This window comes from Salvelinus namaycush, chromosome 3 (assembly GCF_016432855.1).
Source record: "Salvelinus namaycush isolate Seneca chromosome 3, SaNama_1.0, whole genome shotgun sequence".
In the NCBI taxonomy this organism is placed as follows: domain Eukaryota; kingdom Metazoa; phylum Chordata; class Actinopteri; order Salmoniformes; family Salmonidae; genus Salvelinus; species Salvelinus namaycush.
In genome coordinates this window covers 53,539,789-53,552,624 of record NC_052309.1, presented here as the reverse complement: position 1 = coordinate 53,552,624, position 12,836 = coordinate 53,539,789, and the positions used below count along the sequence as shown (strand labels likewise).

At 47.5% G+C, this 12,836-nt stretch overlaps 1 protein-coding gene across 1 annotated transcript in view; it reads left to right on the top strand.

The window, feature by feature from the left end:
- The window catches only part of LOC120044420 (teneurin-2-like), a 203,608-nt gene that overhangs the window by 15,042 nt on the left and 175,730 nt on the right, over nt 1-12,836 (top strand). Inside the window, exons 3-4 of the mRNA XM_038989068.1 lie at nt 2,155-2,185; nt 8,338-8,340. Of these exons, the coding sequence (XP_038844996.1) occupies nt 2,155-2,185; nt 8,338-8,340 (34 nt within the window). The remainder of the gene's footprint in view (nt 1-2,154; nt 2,186-8,337; nt 8,341-12,836) is intronic.

Below are 12,836 nucleotides of genomic sequence, written 5' to 3'. Positions count from 1 at the left end.
TTTCAAGACAACTGGGACCTCGGAGAAAAACAAGGTTGAATCATGACGTCAGTGATATTCAGGTCAGAGCTCTAGAAAAAGGCCAGAATTCCTGACTTGGAATTCCGATTTGGATGACCGTGTCACGTTCCTGACCTTATTTCTCTTGTTTTGTATTTATTTAGTATGGTCAGGGCGTGAGTTGGGGTGGGCAGTCTATGTTATTTGTTTCTATGTTTAGGTTTGTTCGTTTGGCCTAATATGGTTCTCAATCAGAGACAGGTGTTTGTCATTGTCTCTGATTGGGAGCCATATTAAGGTAGGTTGGTTTCACTGTTTGTTTGTGGGTGATTGTTGCCGTGTCAGTGTTTGTTCGCCACACGGTACTGTTTCGTTCGTTTGTTCACTTCGTTTGTTGTTTTGTATTTTATTAGTATTCTGTTTGTTGGATTAGCATTAAAATTCATCATCATGAACATTTACCACGCTGCGCCTTGGTCCTCCTCTCTTCCACCTAAAGACGAGCGTTACAGAAACACCCATCTAACTCGGACCAAGCAGCGTGGTAAGCGGCAGCAGCAGCAGGAGCAGCGATGTCAGGAGGAATGGACTTGGGAAGAAATTCTGGACGGTAAGGGACCTTGGGTTCAAGCTGGAGAGTATCGCTGCCCTCGTGAAGAGCTGGAGGCAGCTAAACCCGAGAGGCGGTGGTATGAGGAGGCAGCACGGAAGCGAGGCTGGAAGCCTGAGAGTCAGCCCCAAAAATTTCTTGGGGGGGGATAAAGGGGAGTGTGGCGAAGTCAGGTAGGAGACCTGCGCCAACTCCCCGTGCTTACCGTGGAGAGCGAGAGTACGGGCAGACACCGTGTTATGCGGAAAAGCGCACGGTGTCTCCTGTACGTATGCTTAGCCCGGTGCGGTACATTCCAGCTCCACGTATCGGCTGGGCTAGAGTGGGCATCGAGCCAGGTGCCATGAAGCCGGCTCAACATATCTGGTCTCCAGTACGTCTCCTCGGGCCGGTGTACATGGCACCAGCCTTACACATGGTGTCCCCGGTTCGTCAGCACAGCCCAGTGCAGGCTATTCCACCTCGCCGCACTGGCCTGGCTACGGGGAGCATTAAACCAGGTAAGGTTGGGCAGGCTCGGTGCTTAAGAGCTCCTGTACGCCTTCACGGTCCGGTATATCCGGCGCCACCTCCTCGCCCCAGCCCAGTACCACCAGTGCCAACACCACGCACCAGGCTTCCTGTGCGTCTCCAGAGCCCTGTTCCTCCTCCACGCACTCGCCCTGTGGTGCGTGTCTCCAGCCCGGTACCATCAGTTCCGGCACCACGCACCAAGCCTCCTGTGCGTTTCCAGAGGCCAGAGTCTGCTGTCTGCCCAGCGCTGCCTGTCTGCCCAGCGTCGCCTGTGCTGCCCGTCTGCCCAGCGCCGCCTGCACTGCCCGTCTGCCCAGCGCCGTCTGAGCTGTCCGTCTGCCCAGCGCCGCCTGCGCTGCCTGTCTGCTCAGCGTCACCTGCACTGCCCGTCTGCCCAGCGCCGTCTGAGCTGTCTGTCTGCCCAGCGCCGTCTGAGCTGCCCGTCTGCCCAGCGCCGCCTGCACTGCCCGTCTGCCCAACGCCGTCTGAGCTGTCCGTCTGTCCAGCGCCGTCTGAGCTGCCCGTCTGTCCTGAGCGTTCAGAGCCGCCCGCCAGTCAGGAGCAGCCAGAGCCACCCGTCAGCCAGGATCTGCCAGAGCCGTCAGTCAGCCAGGATCTGCCAGAGCCATCAGTCAGCCAGGATCTGCCAGAGCCGTCAGTCAGCCAGGATCTGCCAGAGCCGTCAGTCATCCAGGATCTGCCAGAGCCAGAGTCCGGTGCTGCCCCTCAGTCCGGTGCTGCCCCTCAGTCCGGTGCTGCCCCTCAGTCCGGTGCTGCCCCTCAGTCCGGTGCTGCCCCTCAGTCCGGTGCTGCCCCTCAGTCCGGTGCTGCCCCTCAGTCCGGTGCTGCCCCTCCGTCCAGAGGCGCCCATCAGTCCAGTGGGGTTAATTTGGAGGGTTACCATTATGAGGAGGCCACGGAAGCGGGGATTAACTATGGTGGGGTGGGGACCACGACCAGCACCAGAGCCGCCACCGTGGACAGATGCCCACCCAGACCCTCCCCTATAGGTTCAGGTTTTGCGGCCGGAGTCCGCACCTTGAGCGGGGGGGGTACTGTCACGTTCCTGACCTTATTTCCCTTGTTTTGTATTTATTTAGTATGGTCAGGGCGTGAGTTGTGGTGGGCAGTCTATGTTATTTGTTTCTATGTTTAGGTTTGTTCATTTGGCCTAATATGGTTCTCAATCAGAGACAGGTGTTTGTCATTGTCTCTGATTGGGAGCCATATTAAGGTAGGTTGGTTTCACTGTTTGTTTGTGGGTGATTGTTGCCGTGTCAGTTTTTGTTCGTCACACGGTACTGTTTCGTTCGTTTGTTCACTTCGTTTGTTGTTTTGTATTTTATTAGTATTCTGTTTGTTGGATTAGCATTAAAATTCATCATCATGAACATTTACCACGCTGCGCCTTGGTCCTCCTCTCTTCCACCTAACGACGAGCGTTACAGACCGTTTTTCTCCGAGTTCCCAGTTCCCAATCTGAGATTTCCCAGTCCCGAATTTCCAGTTGTTTTGAATGTGGCAGAAGTTATGCTGGATCGACAGCATGGCCAATGTATTCAACCTTTTCTGGCCCATGGTGTTGCATGTGAATGTTAACCATTTAAGCTTGGAAAATAGACCCTTAAACCCAAACTTGGACCACACACCCTCTCCACTGAATAGCATGTTAGTGATTGCTTTGCAACGCTTGCAGTTAGCCACTGATTCCTTCCAAACCACTCATTGTTGAATTTGCGATTTCCAACTTGTTGTGTAATGTTTATGTCCAATGGCCGATGAGCCCCGATATGTTTTATCTATAATTTCTCTTCATATGACAAGGATTGAAAAGGATTTTCCAGTAGATTGTCGACTTGATTCATAATGATGACTGCTTGTCTAGCTTGCTAGCTAAGGTTTTGAAAGTATGATGTTGACATGATCAGTCCAATCAAAGCTATAACATGATTTGACGTAATTTTATTTGTGGTCAATGACCTTCTTAGATGGGCACTTCTTTTATTTTTGTAAACAATTACCCTAATTGGTAGTTACAGTCTTGTCCCATCGCTGCAACTCCCGTACTGACTCGGGAGAGGTGAAGGTCGAGAGCAATGCATCCTCTGAAACACAACCCTGCCAAGCCGCACTGCTTGCTTAACCCAGAAGCCAACCACACCAATGTGTCAGAGGAAACACAGTCAAACTGGCAACCGTGTCAGCGTGCAATGCGCCCAGCCCTCCACAGAAGTCGCTAGAGTGCGATGGGACAAGAACATCCCGGCAGGCCAAACCCTCCCCTAACCCAGACTACGGGCCAATTGTGCACCGGCTCATGGGTCTCCCGGTCGCGGCCGGCTGCGACACAGCCCGGGATCGAACCCGAATCTGTAGTGACGTCTCTAGCACTGCAGCACAGTGCCTTAGACCACTGCACCACTCAGGAGGCTTGGATGGGCACTTCTAATGTAAATCTATGGCAGCACCCAAGGGGTTTGAACTTTTTAGCTCTCCCTGTAGATTTTGCTGTGACGTAGTATACCCATTAAAGACAGAATACTGAGCCAATCACAGTGCAACTAGAGAACATTACCAACCCCTACGCTCTGTATTTTCCACTGGCTAACCCACAACCACAAAAAGCACTGAGCTAGGCTGAAACACCTGCATTTTGGAGCTGCCTTACTCAATCAAGAAAGCATAAAAGAAACCATTTTTCTATGCGGCTTTATTGACTCAATGATTATTTCTTTTTTTAATTGCAAATTGATATGTGACACCTATTAATGCCAAACAAACCCGCAAAACAGGGATAATAATAATAATATATTATTTCTTTAATAAAATGTTTTTTGCTGAATGACGGGTCGCCACTAATGCAGAATAGCTAGGAAGGCCAGTATGACTGAGCAGGCCAGCCTGTGTCTCAGTATTACCAAGGCCTCTTCCTCTGAGCAACCGTCTCTGGCTGCTTCTGCCTTACTTATGGCCATGCTGCAGTGATATGATTATCTGTTGTAGTACAGCATCGACAGAGGACTTGTCCTCAGAACACTGCAGCCATGGGTCGTTATCTCCTCCCTTCCTTCCATCCTGGAATCCACTAGCCTTGTAGTGTGGTGTTGTCTCCAACAGCATCCAGGATTTAGAACAAGGACTAGAATTGACCTGTCCTCCTCCAGATCTCTGCAATAAGCTAGCCTCATTGGTACACCAGTGGTATAGAGGTGTATGGTGTAGGGCGACCCCAATTAGTCAACTGGTCGATTGTTTGGTCGATAGGCTTTTGGCCGACCAATGATTTTTTGTTGTTGAGCAGTAGCAAATATATATATATATATATATATATGTATATATATATATATAAATATATAGTACCATTCAAAAGTTTGGACACACCAAGGGGTTTTCTTTATTTTTACTATTTTCTACATTGTAGAATAATAGTGAAGACATCAAAACTATGAAATAACACATATAGAGTCATGTAATAACCAAAAAAGGATTAAACAAATCAAAATATATTTTAGATTTTAGCTTCTTCAAAGTAGCCACGCTTTGTCTTGATGACAGCTTTGCACACTCTTAGCATTCTCTTAACCAGCTTCATGAGGAATGCTATTCCAAATGTCTTGAAGGAGTTCCCACATATGCAGAGGACTTGTTGGCTGCTTTTCCCTGACTCTGCGGTCCAACTCATCCCGAACCATCTCATTTGGGTTGAGGTCGGGTGATTGTGGAGGCCAGGTCATCTGATGCAGCACTCCATCACTCTCCTTCTTGGTCAAATAGCCCTTACACAGCCTGGAGGTGTGTTTTGGGTCATTGTCCTGTTGAAAAACAAATGATAGTCCCACTAAGCGCAAACCAGATGGGATGGCATATCGCTGCAGAATTCTGTGGTAGCCATGCTGGTTAAGTGTGCCTTCAATTCTAAATGAATCACTGACAGTGTCACAAGTAAAGCACCCCCACACCATCACATCTCCTCCTCCATGCTTCAACGTGGAAACCACAGATGCAGAGATCGTCCGTTCAGCTACTCTGCGTCTCAGAAAGACACAGCGGTTGGAACCAAAATTCTCTCATTTGGATTTATCGAACCAAAGGACAGATTGTCCATTGCTCCTGTTTCTTGGCCCAAGCAAGTCTCCTTCTTATTGGTGTCCTTTGGTAGTGGTTTCTTTGCAGCAACTTGATCATGAAGGCCTGATTCACGCAGAACAGTTGATGTTGAGATGTGTCTGTTACTTGAACTTTATTTTGGCTGCAATTTTGAGGCTGGTAACTCTAATGAACTTATCCTCTGCATCCAAGGTAACTCTGGGTCTTCCTTTCCTGTGGGGGTCCTCATGAGAGCCAGTATCATCATAGCACTTGATGTTTTTTGCGATAGAACTTGAAGAAACTTTCAAAGTTATTGAAATGTTCCGCATTGACTGACCTTCATGTCTTAAAATAATGATGAACTGTCATTTCTCTTTGCTTATTTGAGCTGTTCTTTACATATTATGGACTTGTGTTTTACCAAAGAAGGCTATCTTCTGTATACCACCCCTACCTTGTCACAACACAACTGATTGGCTCAAACGCATTAAGAAGTAAAGAAATTCCACATATTAACTTTTAACCTAAATGCATTCCAGGTGACGATCTCACAAAAAAGGTTGAGAGAATACCAAGAGTGTGCAAAGCTGTCATCAAGGCAAAGGGTGGTTACCTTGAAAAATCTCAAATATTTTTTGGGGGGGTTACTACATGATTCCATATGTGTTATTTTATCGTTTTGATGTCTTCACTATTATTCTACAATGTAGAAAATAGTAAAAATAAAGGAAATCCCTGGAATGAGTAGGTGTGACCAAACATTTGACTGGTACTACAGTGGAGCAAAAAAGTATTTAGTCAGCCACCAATTGTGCAAGTTCTCCCGCTTAAAAAGATGAGAGAGCCCTGTAATTTTCATCATAGGTACACTTCAACTATGACAGACAAAATGAGAAGAAAAAAAATCCAGAAAATCACATTGTAGGATTTTTAATGAATTTATTTGCAAATTATGGTGGAAAATAAGTATTTGGTCAATAACAAAAGTTTATCTCAATACTTTGTTATATACCCTTTGTTGGCAATGACAGAGGTCAAACGTTTTCTGTAAGTCTTCACAAGGTTTTCACACACTGTTGCTGGTATTTTGGCCCATTCCTCCATGCAGATCTCCTCTAGAGCAGTGATGTTTTGGGGCTTTTGCTGGGCAACACGGACTTTCAACTCCCTCCAAAGATTTTCTATGGGGTTGAGATCTGGAGACTGGCTAGGCCACTCCAGGACCTTGAAATGCTTCTTACGAAGCCACTCCTTCGTTGCCCGGGCGGTGTGTTTGGGATCATTGTCATGCTGAAAGACCCAGCCACGTTTCATCTTCAATGCCCTTGCTGATGGAAGGAGGTTTTCACTCAAAATCTCACGATACATGGCCCCATTCATTCTTTCCTTTACACGGATCAGTCGTCCTGGTCCCTTTGCAGAAAAACAGCCCCAAAGCATGATGTTTCCACCCCCATGCTTCACAGTAGGTATGGTGTTCTTTGGATGCAACTCAGCATTCTTTGTCCTCCAAAAACGACAAGTTGAGTTTTTACCAAAAAGTTCTATTTTGGTTTCATCTGACCATATGACATTCTCCCAAACTTCTTCTGGATCATCCAAATGCTCTCTAGCAAACTTCAGACGGGCCTGGACATGTACTGGCTTAAGCAGGGGGACACGTCTGGTACTGCAGGATTTGAGTCCCTGGCGGCGTAGTGTGTTACTGATGGTAGGCTTTGTTACTTTGGTCCCAGCTCTCTGCAGGTCATTCACTAGGTCCCCCCGTGTGGTTCTGGGATTTTTGCTCACCGTTCATGTGATCGTTTTGACCCCACGGGGTGAGATCTTGCGTGGAGCCCCAGATCGAGGGAGATTATCAGTGGTCTTGTATGTCTTCCATTTCCTAATAATTGCTCCCACAGTTGATTTCTTCAAACCAAGCTGCTTACCTATTGCAGATTCAGTCTTCCCAGCCTGGTGCAGGTCTACAATTTTGTTTCTGGTGTCCTTTGACAGCTCTTTTGTCTTGGCCATAGTGAAGTTTGGAGTGTGACTGTTTGAGGTTGTGGACAGGTGTCTTTTATACTGATAACAAGTTCAAACAGGTGCCATTAATACAGGTAACGAGTGGAAGACAGAGGAGCCTCTTAAAGAAGAAGTGCTTCTGTGAGGTCTGTGAGAGCCAGAAATCTTGCTTGTTTGTAGGTGACCAAATACTTATTTTCCACCATAATTTGCAAATAAATTCATAAAAAATCCTACAATGTGATTTTCTGGATTTTTTTTCTCATTTTGTCTGTCATAGTTGAAGTGTACATATGATGAAAATTACAGGCCTCTCTCATATTTTTAAGTGGGAGAACTTGCACAATTGGTGGCTGACTAAATACTTTTTTGCCCCACTGTATACACTGCTCAAAAAAATAAAGGGAACACTTAAACAACACAATGTAACTCCAAGTAAATCACACTTCTGTGAAATAAAACTGTCTACTTAGGAAGCAACACTGATTGACAATAAATTTCACATGCTGTTGTGCAAATGGAATAGACAAAAGGTGGAAATTATAGGCAATTAGCAAGACACCCCCAATAAAGGAATGGTTCTGCAGGTGGTGACCACAGACCACTTCTCAGTTCCTATGCTTCCTGGCTGATGTTTTGGTCACTTTTGAATGCTGGCGGTGCTTTCACTCTAGTGGTAGCATGAGACGGAGTCTACAACCCACACAAGTGGCTCAGGGAGTGCAGTTCATCCAGGATGGCACATCAATGCGAGCTGTGGCAAAAAGGTTTGCTGTGTCTGTCAGCGTAGTGTCCAGAGCATGGAGGCGCTACCAGGAGACAGGCCAGTACATCAGGAGACGTGGAGGAGGCCGTAGGAGGGCAACAACCCAGCAGCAGGACCGCTACCTCCGCCTTTGTGCAAGGAGGTGCCCTGCCAAAGCCCTGCAAAATGACCTCCAGCAGGCCACAAATGTGCATGTGTCAGCATATGGTCTCACAAGGGGTCTGAGGATCTCATCTCGGTACGTAATGGCAGTCAAGCTACCTCTGGCGAGCACATGGAGGGCTGTGCGGCGCCACAAAGAAATGCCACCCCACACCATGACTGACCCACCGCCAAACCGGTCATGCTGGAGGATGTTGCAGGCAGCAGAACGTTCTCCACGGCGTCTCCAGACTCTGTCACGTCTGTCACATGTGCTCATGTGCTCAGTGTGAACCTGCTTTCATCTGTGAAGAGCACAGGGCGCTAGTGGCGAATTTGCCAATCTTGGTGTTCTCTGGCAAATGCCAAACGCCCTGCACGGTGTTGGGCTGTAAGCACAACCCCCACCTGTGGACGTCGGGCCCTCATACCACCCTCATGGAGTCTGTTTCTGACCGTTTGAGCAGACACATGCACATTTGTGGCCTGCTGGAGGTCATTTTGCAGGGCTCTGGCAGTGCACCTCCTTGCACAAAGGCGGAGGTAGCGGTCCTGCTGCTGGGTTGTTGCCCTCCTACGGCCTCCTCCACGTCTCCTGATGTACTGGCCTGTCTCCTGGTAGCGCCTCCATGCTCTGGACACTACGCTGACAGACACAGCAAACCTTTTTGCCACAGCTCGCATTGTTGTGCCATCCTGGATGAACTGCACTCCCTGAGCCACTTGTGTGGGTTGTAGACTCCGTCTCATGCTACCACTAGAGTGAAAGCACCGCCAGCATTCAAAAGTGACCAAAACATCAGCCAAGAAGCATAGGAACTGAGAAGTGGTCTGTGGTCACCACCTGCAGAACCATTCCTTTATTGGGGGTGTCTTGCTAATTGCCTATAATTTCCACCTTTTGTCTATTCCATTTGCACAACAGCATGTGAAATTTATTGTCAATCAGTGTTGCTTCCTAAGTGGACAGTTTGATTTCACAGAAGTGTGATTGACTTGGAGTTACATTGTGTTGTTTAAGTGTTCCCTTTATTTTTTTGAGCAGTGTATATATATATATATATATATATACTGTATATACAGTTGAAGTCGGAAGTTTACATACACCTTAGCCAAATACATTTAAACTCAGCTTTTCACAATTCCTGACATTTAATCCTAGTAAAAATTCCCTGTCTTAGGTCAGTTAGGATCACCACCTTACTTTATGAATGTGAAATGTCAGAATAATAGTAGAGAGAATTACTTATTTCAGCTTTTATTTCTGTCATTGCATTCCCAGTGGGTCAGAAGTTTACATTCACTCAATTAGTATTTGGTGGCATTGCCTTTAAATTGTTTAACTTGGGTCAAACTTTTCGGGTAGCCTTCCACAAGATTCCCACAATAAGTTGGGTGAATTTTGGCCCATTCCTCCTGACAGAGCTGGTGTAACTGAGTCAGGTTTGTAGGCCTTCTTGCTCGCACATGCTTTTTCAGTTCTGCCCACACATTTTCTGTAGGTTTGAGGTCAGGGTGTTGTGATGGCCACTCCAATACCTTGACTTTGTTGTCTTAAGCCATTTTGCCACAACTTTGGAAGTATGCTTGGGGTCATTGTCCATTTGGAAGACCAATTTGCGACCAAGCTTTAACTTCCTGACTGATGTCTTGAGATGTTGCTTCAATATATCCACATAACTTTCCTCCCTCATGATGCCATCTATTTTGTGAAGTGCACCAGTCCCTCCTGCAGCAAAGCACCACCACAACATGCTGCTGCCACCCCCGTGCTTCACAGTTGGGATGGTGTTCTTTGGCTTGCAACGATGGTCACTATGGCCAAACAGTTCTATTTTTGTTTCATCAGACCAGAGGACATTTCTCAAAAAAGTATGATCTTTGTCCCTATGTGCAGTTGCAAACCGTAGTCTGGCTTTTTTATGGCGGTTTTGGAGCAGTGGCTTCTTCTTTGCTGAGCGGCCTTTCAGGTTATGTCGATTTAGGACTCGTTTTACTGTGTATATAGATTATTTTGTACCTGTTTCCTCCAGCATCTTCACAAGGTCCTTTGCTGTTGTTCTGAGATTGATTTGCACTTTTCGCACCAAATTACGTTCATCTCTAGGAGACAGAACGTGTCTCCTTCCTGAGCATTATGATGGCTGCGTGGTGTTTATACTTGCATACTATTGTTTGTACAGATGAACGTGGTACCTTCAGGCGTTTGGAAATTGCTCCCAAGGATGAACCAGACTTGTGGAGGTCTACCATTTTTTTTTCTGAGGTCTTGGCTGATTTCTTTTGATTTTCCCATGATGTCAAGCAAAGAGGCACTGAGTTTGAAGGTAGGCCTTGAATTACATACACAGGTACACCTCCAATTGACTCCAATTATGTTAATTAGCCTATCAGAAGCTTCTAAAGCCATGACATAATTTTCTGAAATTTTCCAAGCTGTTTAAAGGAACAGTCAACTTAGTGTATGTAAACTTCTGACCCACTGGAATTGCGATACAGTTAATTATAAGTGAAATAATCTGTCTGTAAACAATTGTTGGAAAAATTACTTGTGTCATGCACATAGTAGATGTAACAAGAATTTGTGGTGTGGTTGAAAAACAAGTTTTAATGACTCCAACCTAAGTGTATGTAATCCTCTGACTTCAACTGTATATATTTGCATCCATCTCAGTGAACGAATCTATTGCAGAGGCCTAGACTAAAAGCCAATTTATGCTTGACCCGAAAATGTGGTCGATGGCTCCATATGGAGGGTGTGACGCAATTACTGAGCCTCGGAGGCATGCAGAGGCCAAATTGAGCTCCGTACAGCATCGCCATGCGCCTCTCAAATGTTGTAGCAATGCGGTGGGCTCGGTTGACGGTAGGTAGGAGCCGTACATCCTGTATAATCACAAACTCACTTCCTTGACAACTTCCTTCACAACAGCTCTGCACTGCTCCACAACGCGTAATACGTATGAATGCCCTGACTTTTGCAGAGGTTATCACCATAAATACTGCATGGCCAATGCAGATGTCGGATTGGCCATGCAGCGCACAGATGCACAATGCACTTCTCTCTTCAGAATGCACTCTCTGATGCCAATTTGTGCAAATACATTTTTCATAACTTAATTGTGTGAATTGTTTCCATTTGATTGTTAGTGTATATGTCACGTTCCTGACCTGTTTTCTGTTGTTTGGTATGTGTTTATTGGTCAGGGCGTGAGTTTGGGTGGGTAGTCTATGTTATGTGTTTTCTATGTTGGGTTAATGGGTTGCCTGGTATGGCTCTCAATTAGAGGCAGGTGGTTTTCATTTCCTCTAATTGAGAGCCATATTAAGGTAGGTGTGTTTACATTGATTGTTGTGGGTGGTTGTCTTCCTTGTCTGTGTATGTTGCGCCACACGGGACTGTTTCGGTATGTTTGTTCGTTCGGTTTTTGTGTAGTCTGTTTTCCCTGTTCGTGCGTTCTTCGTGTTACATGTAAGTTCTTACGTTCAGGTCAGTCTACGTTGTTTTGTTATTTTGTAATCCTTCCAAGTGTTTGTTTTCGTGTTTCGTCGTTTGCTTTAATAAATCATTATGTATTCACAACCCGCTGCACTTTGGTCCAATCCTTGCTACTCCTCTTCGGATGAAGAGAAGGAGGAAGCCCGTTACAGAACCACCCACCAAACCCGGATCAAGCAGCGGGTTAACGGACAGCGCACGAAGCAGGATTTCTGGTCTTGGGAGGAAATCATGGAAGGAAAAGGACCATGGGCTAAAGTTGGAGTGAATCGCCGCCCATGGGAACAGCTGGAGGCAGCTCGGAGAGCGGAGGAAACCGGAGAGAGGAACCGGCGTTATGAGGGGACGCGTCTAGCACGGAAGCCCGAAAAGCCCGCAAGTACAACCCAAAAATTTCTTGGGGGGAGGCTAAGAGGTAGTGGGTCTAGGGCAGGTAGGAGACCTGCGCCCACTTCCCAGGCTAACCGTGGAGAGCGGGAGTACGGGCAGACACCGTGTTACGCAGTAGAGCGCACGGTGTCTCCTGTACGTGTGCATAGCCCGGTGCGGGTTATTCCACCTCCCCGCACTGGTAGGGCTAGATTGAGCATTGAGCCAAGTGCCATGAAGCCGGCTCTACATATCTGGCCACCAGTACGTCTCCTTGGGCCGGCTTACATGGCACCAGCCTTACGCATGGTGTCCCCGGTTCGCCTACATAGCCCGGTGCGGGTTATTCCACCTCCCCACACTGGTCAGGCGACGGGGAGCATACAACCAGGTAAGGTTGGGCAGGTTCAGTGCTCAAGGGAGCCAGTACGCCTACACGGTCCGGTATATCCGGCGCCACCTTCCCGCCCCAGCTCAGTACCACCAGTGCCTGCACCACGCACCAAGCCTCATGTGTGTCCTCAGAGCCCTGTACGCACTGTTCCTCCTCCACGCACTCTCCCTGTGGTGCGTGTCTCCAGCCCAGTGCCTCCAGTTCCGGCACCACGCACCAAGCCTCATGTGCGTCCTCAGAGCCCTGTACGCACTGTTCCTTCTCCCCGCACTCGCCATGAGGTGCGTGACCTCAGCCCGGTACCACCAGTGCCGGTACCACGCACCAGGCCTATAGTGCGCATCGAGAGTCCAGTGTGCCCTGTTCCTGCTCCCCGCACTAGCCTTGACGTGCGTGTCTCCAGTCCGGTACCACCAGTTCCGGCACCACGCACCAGGCCTACTGTGCG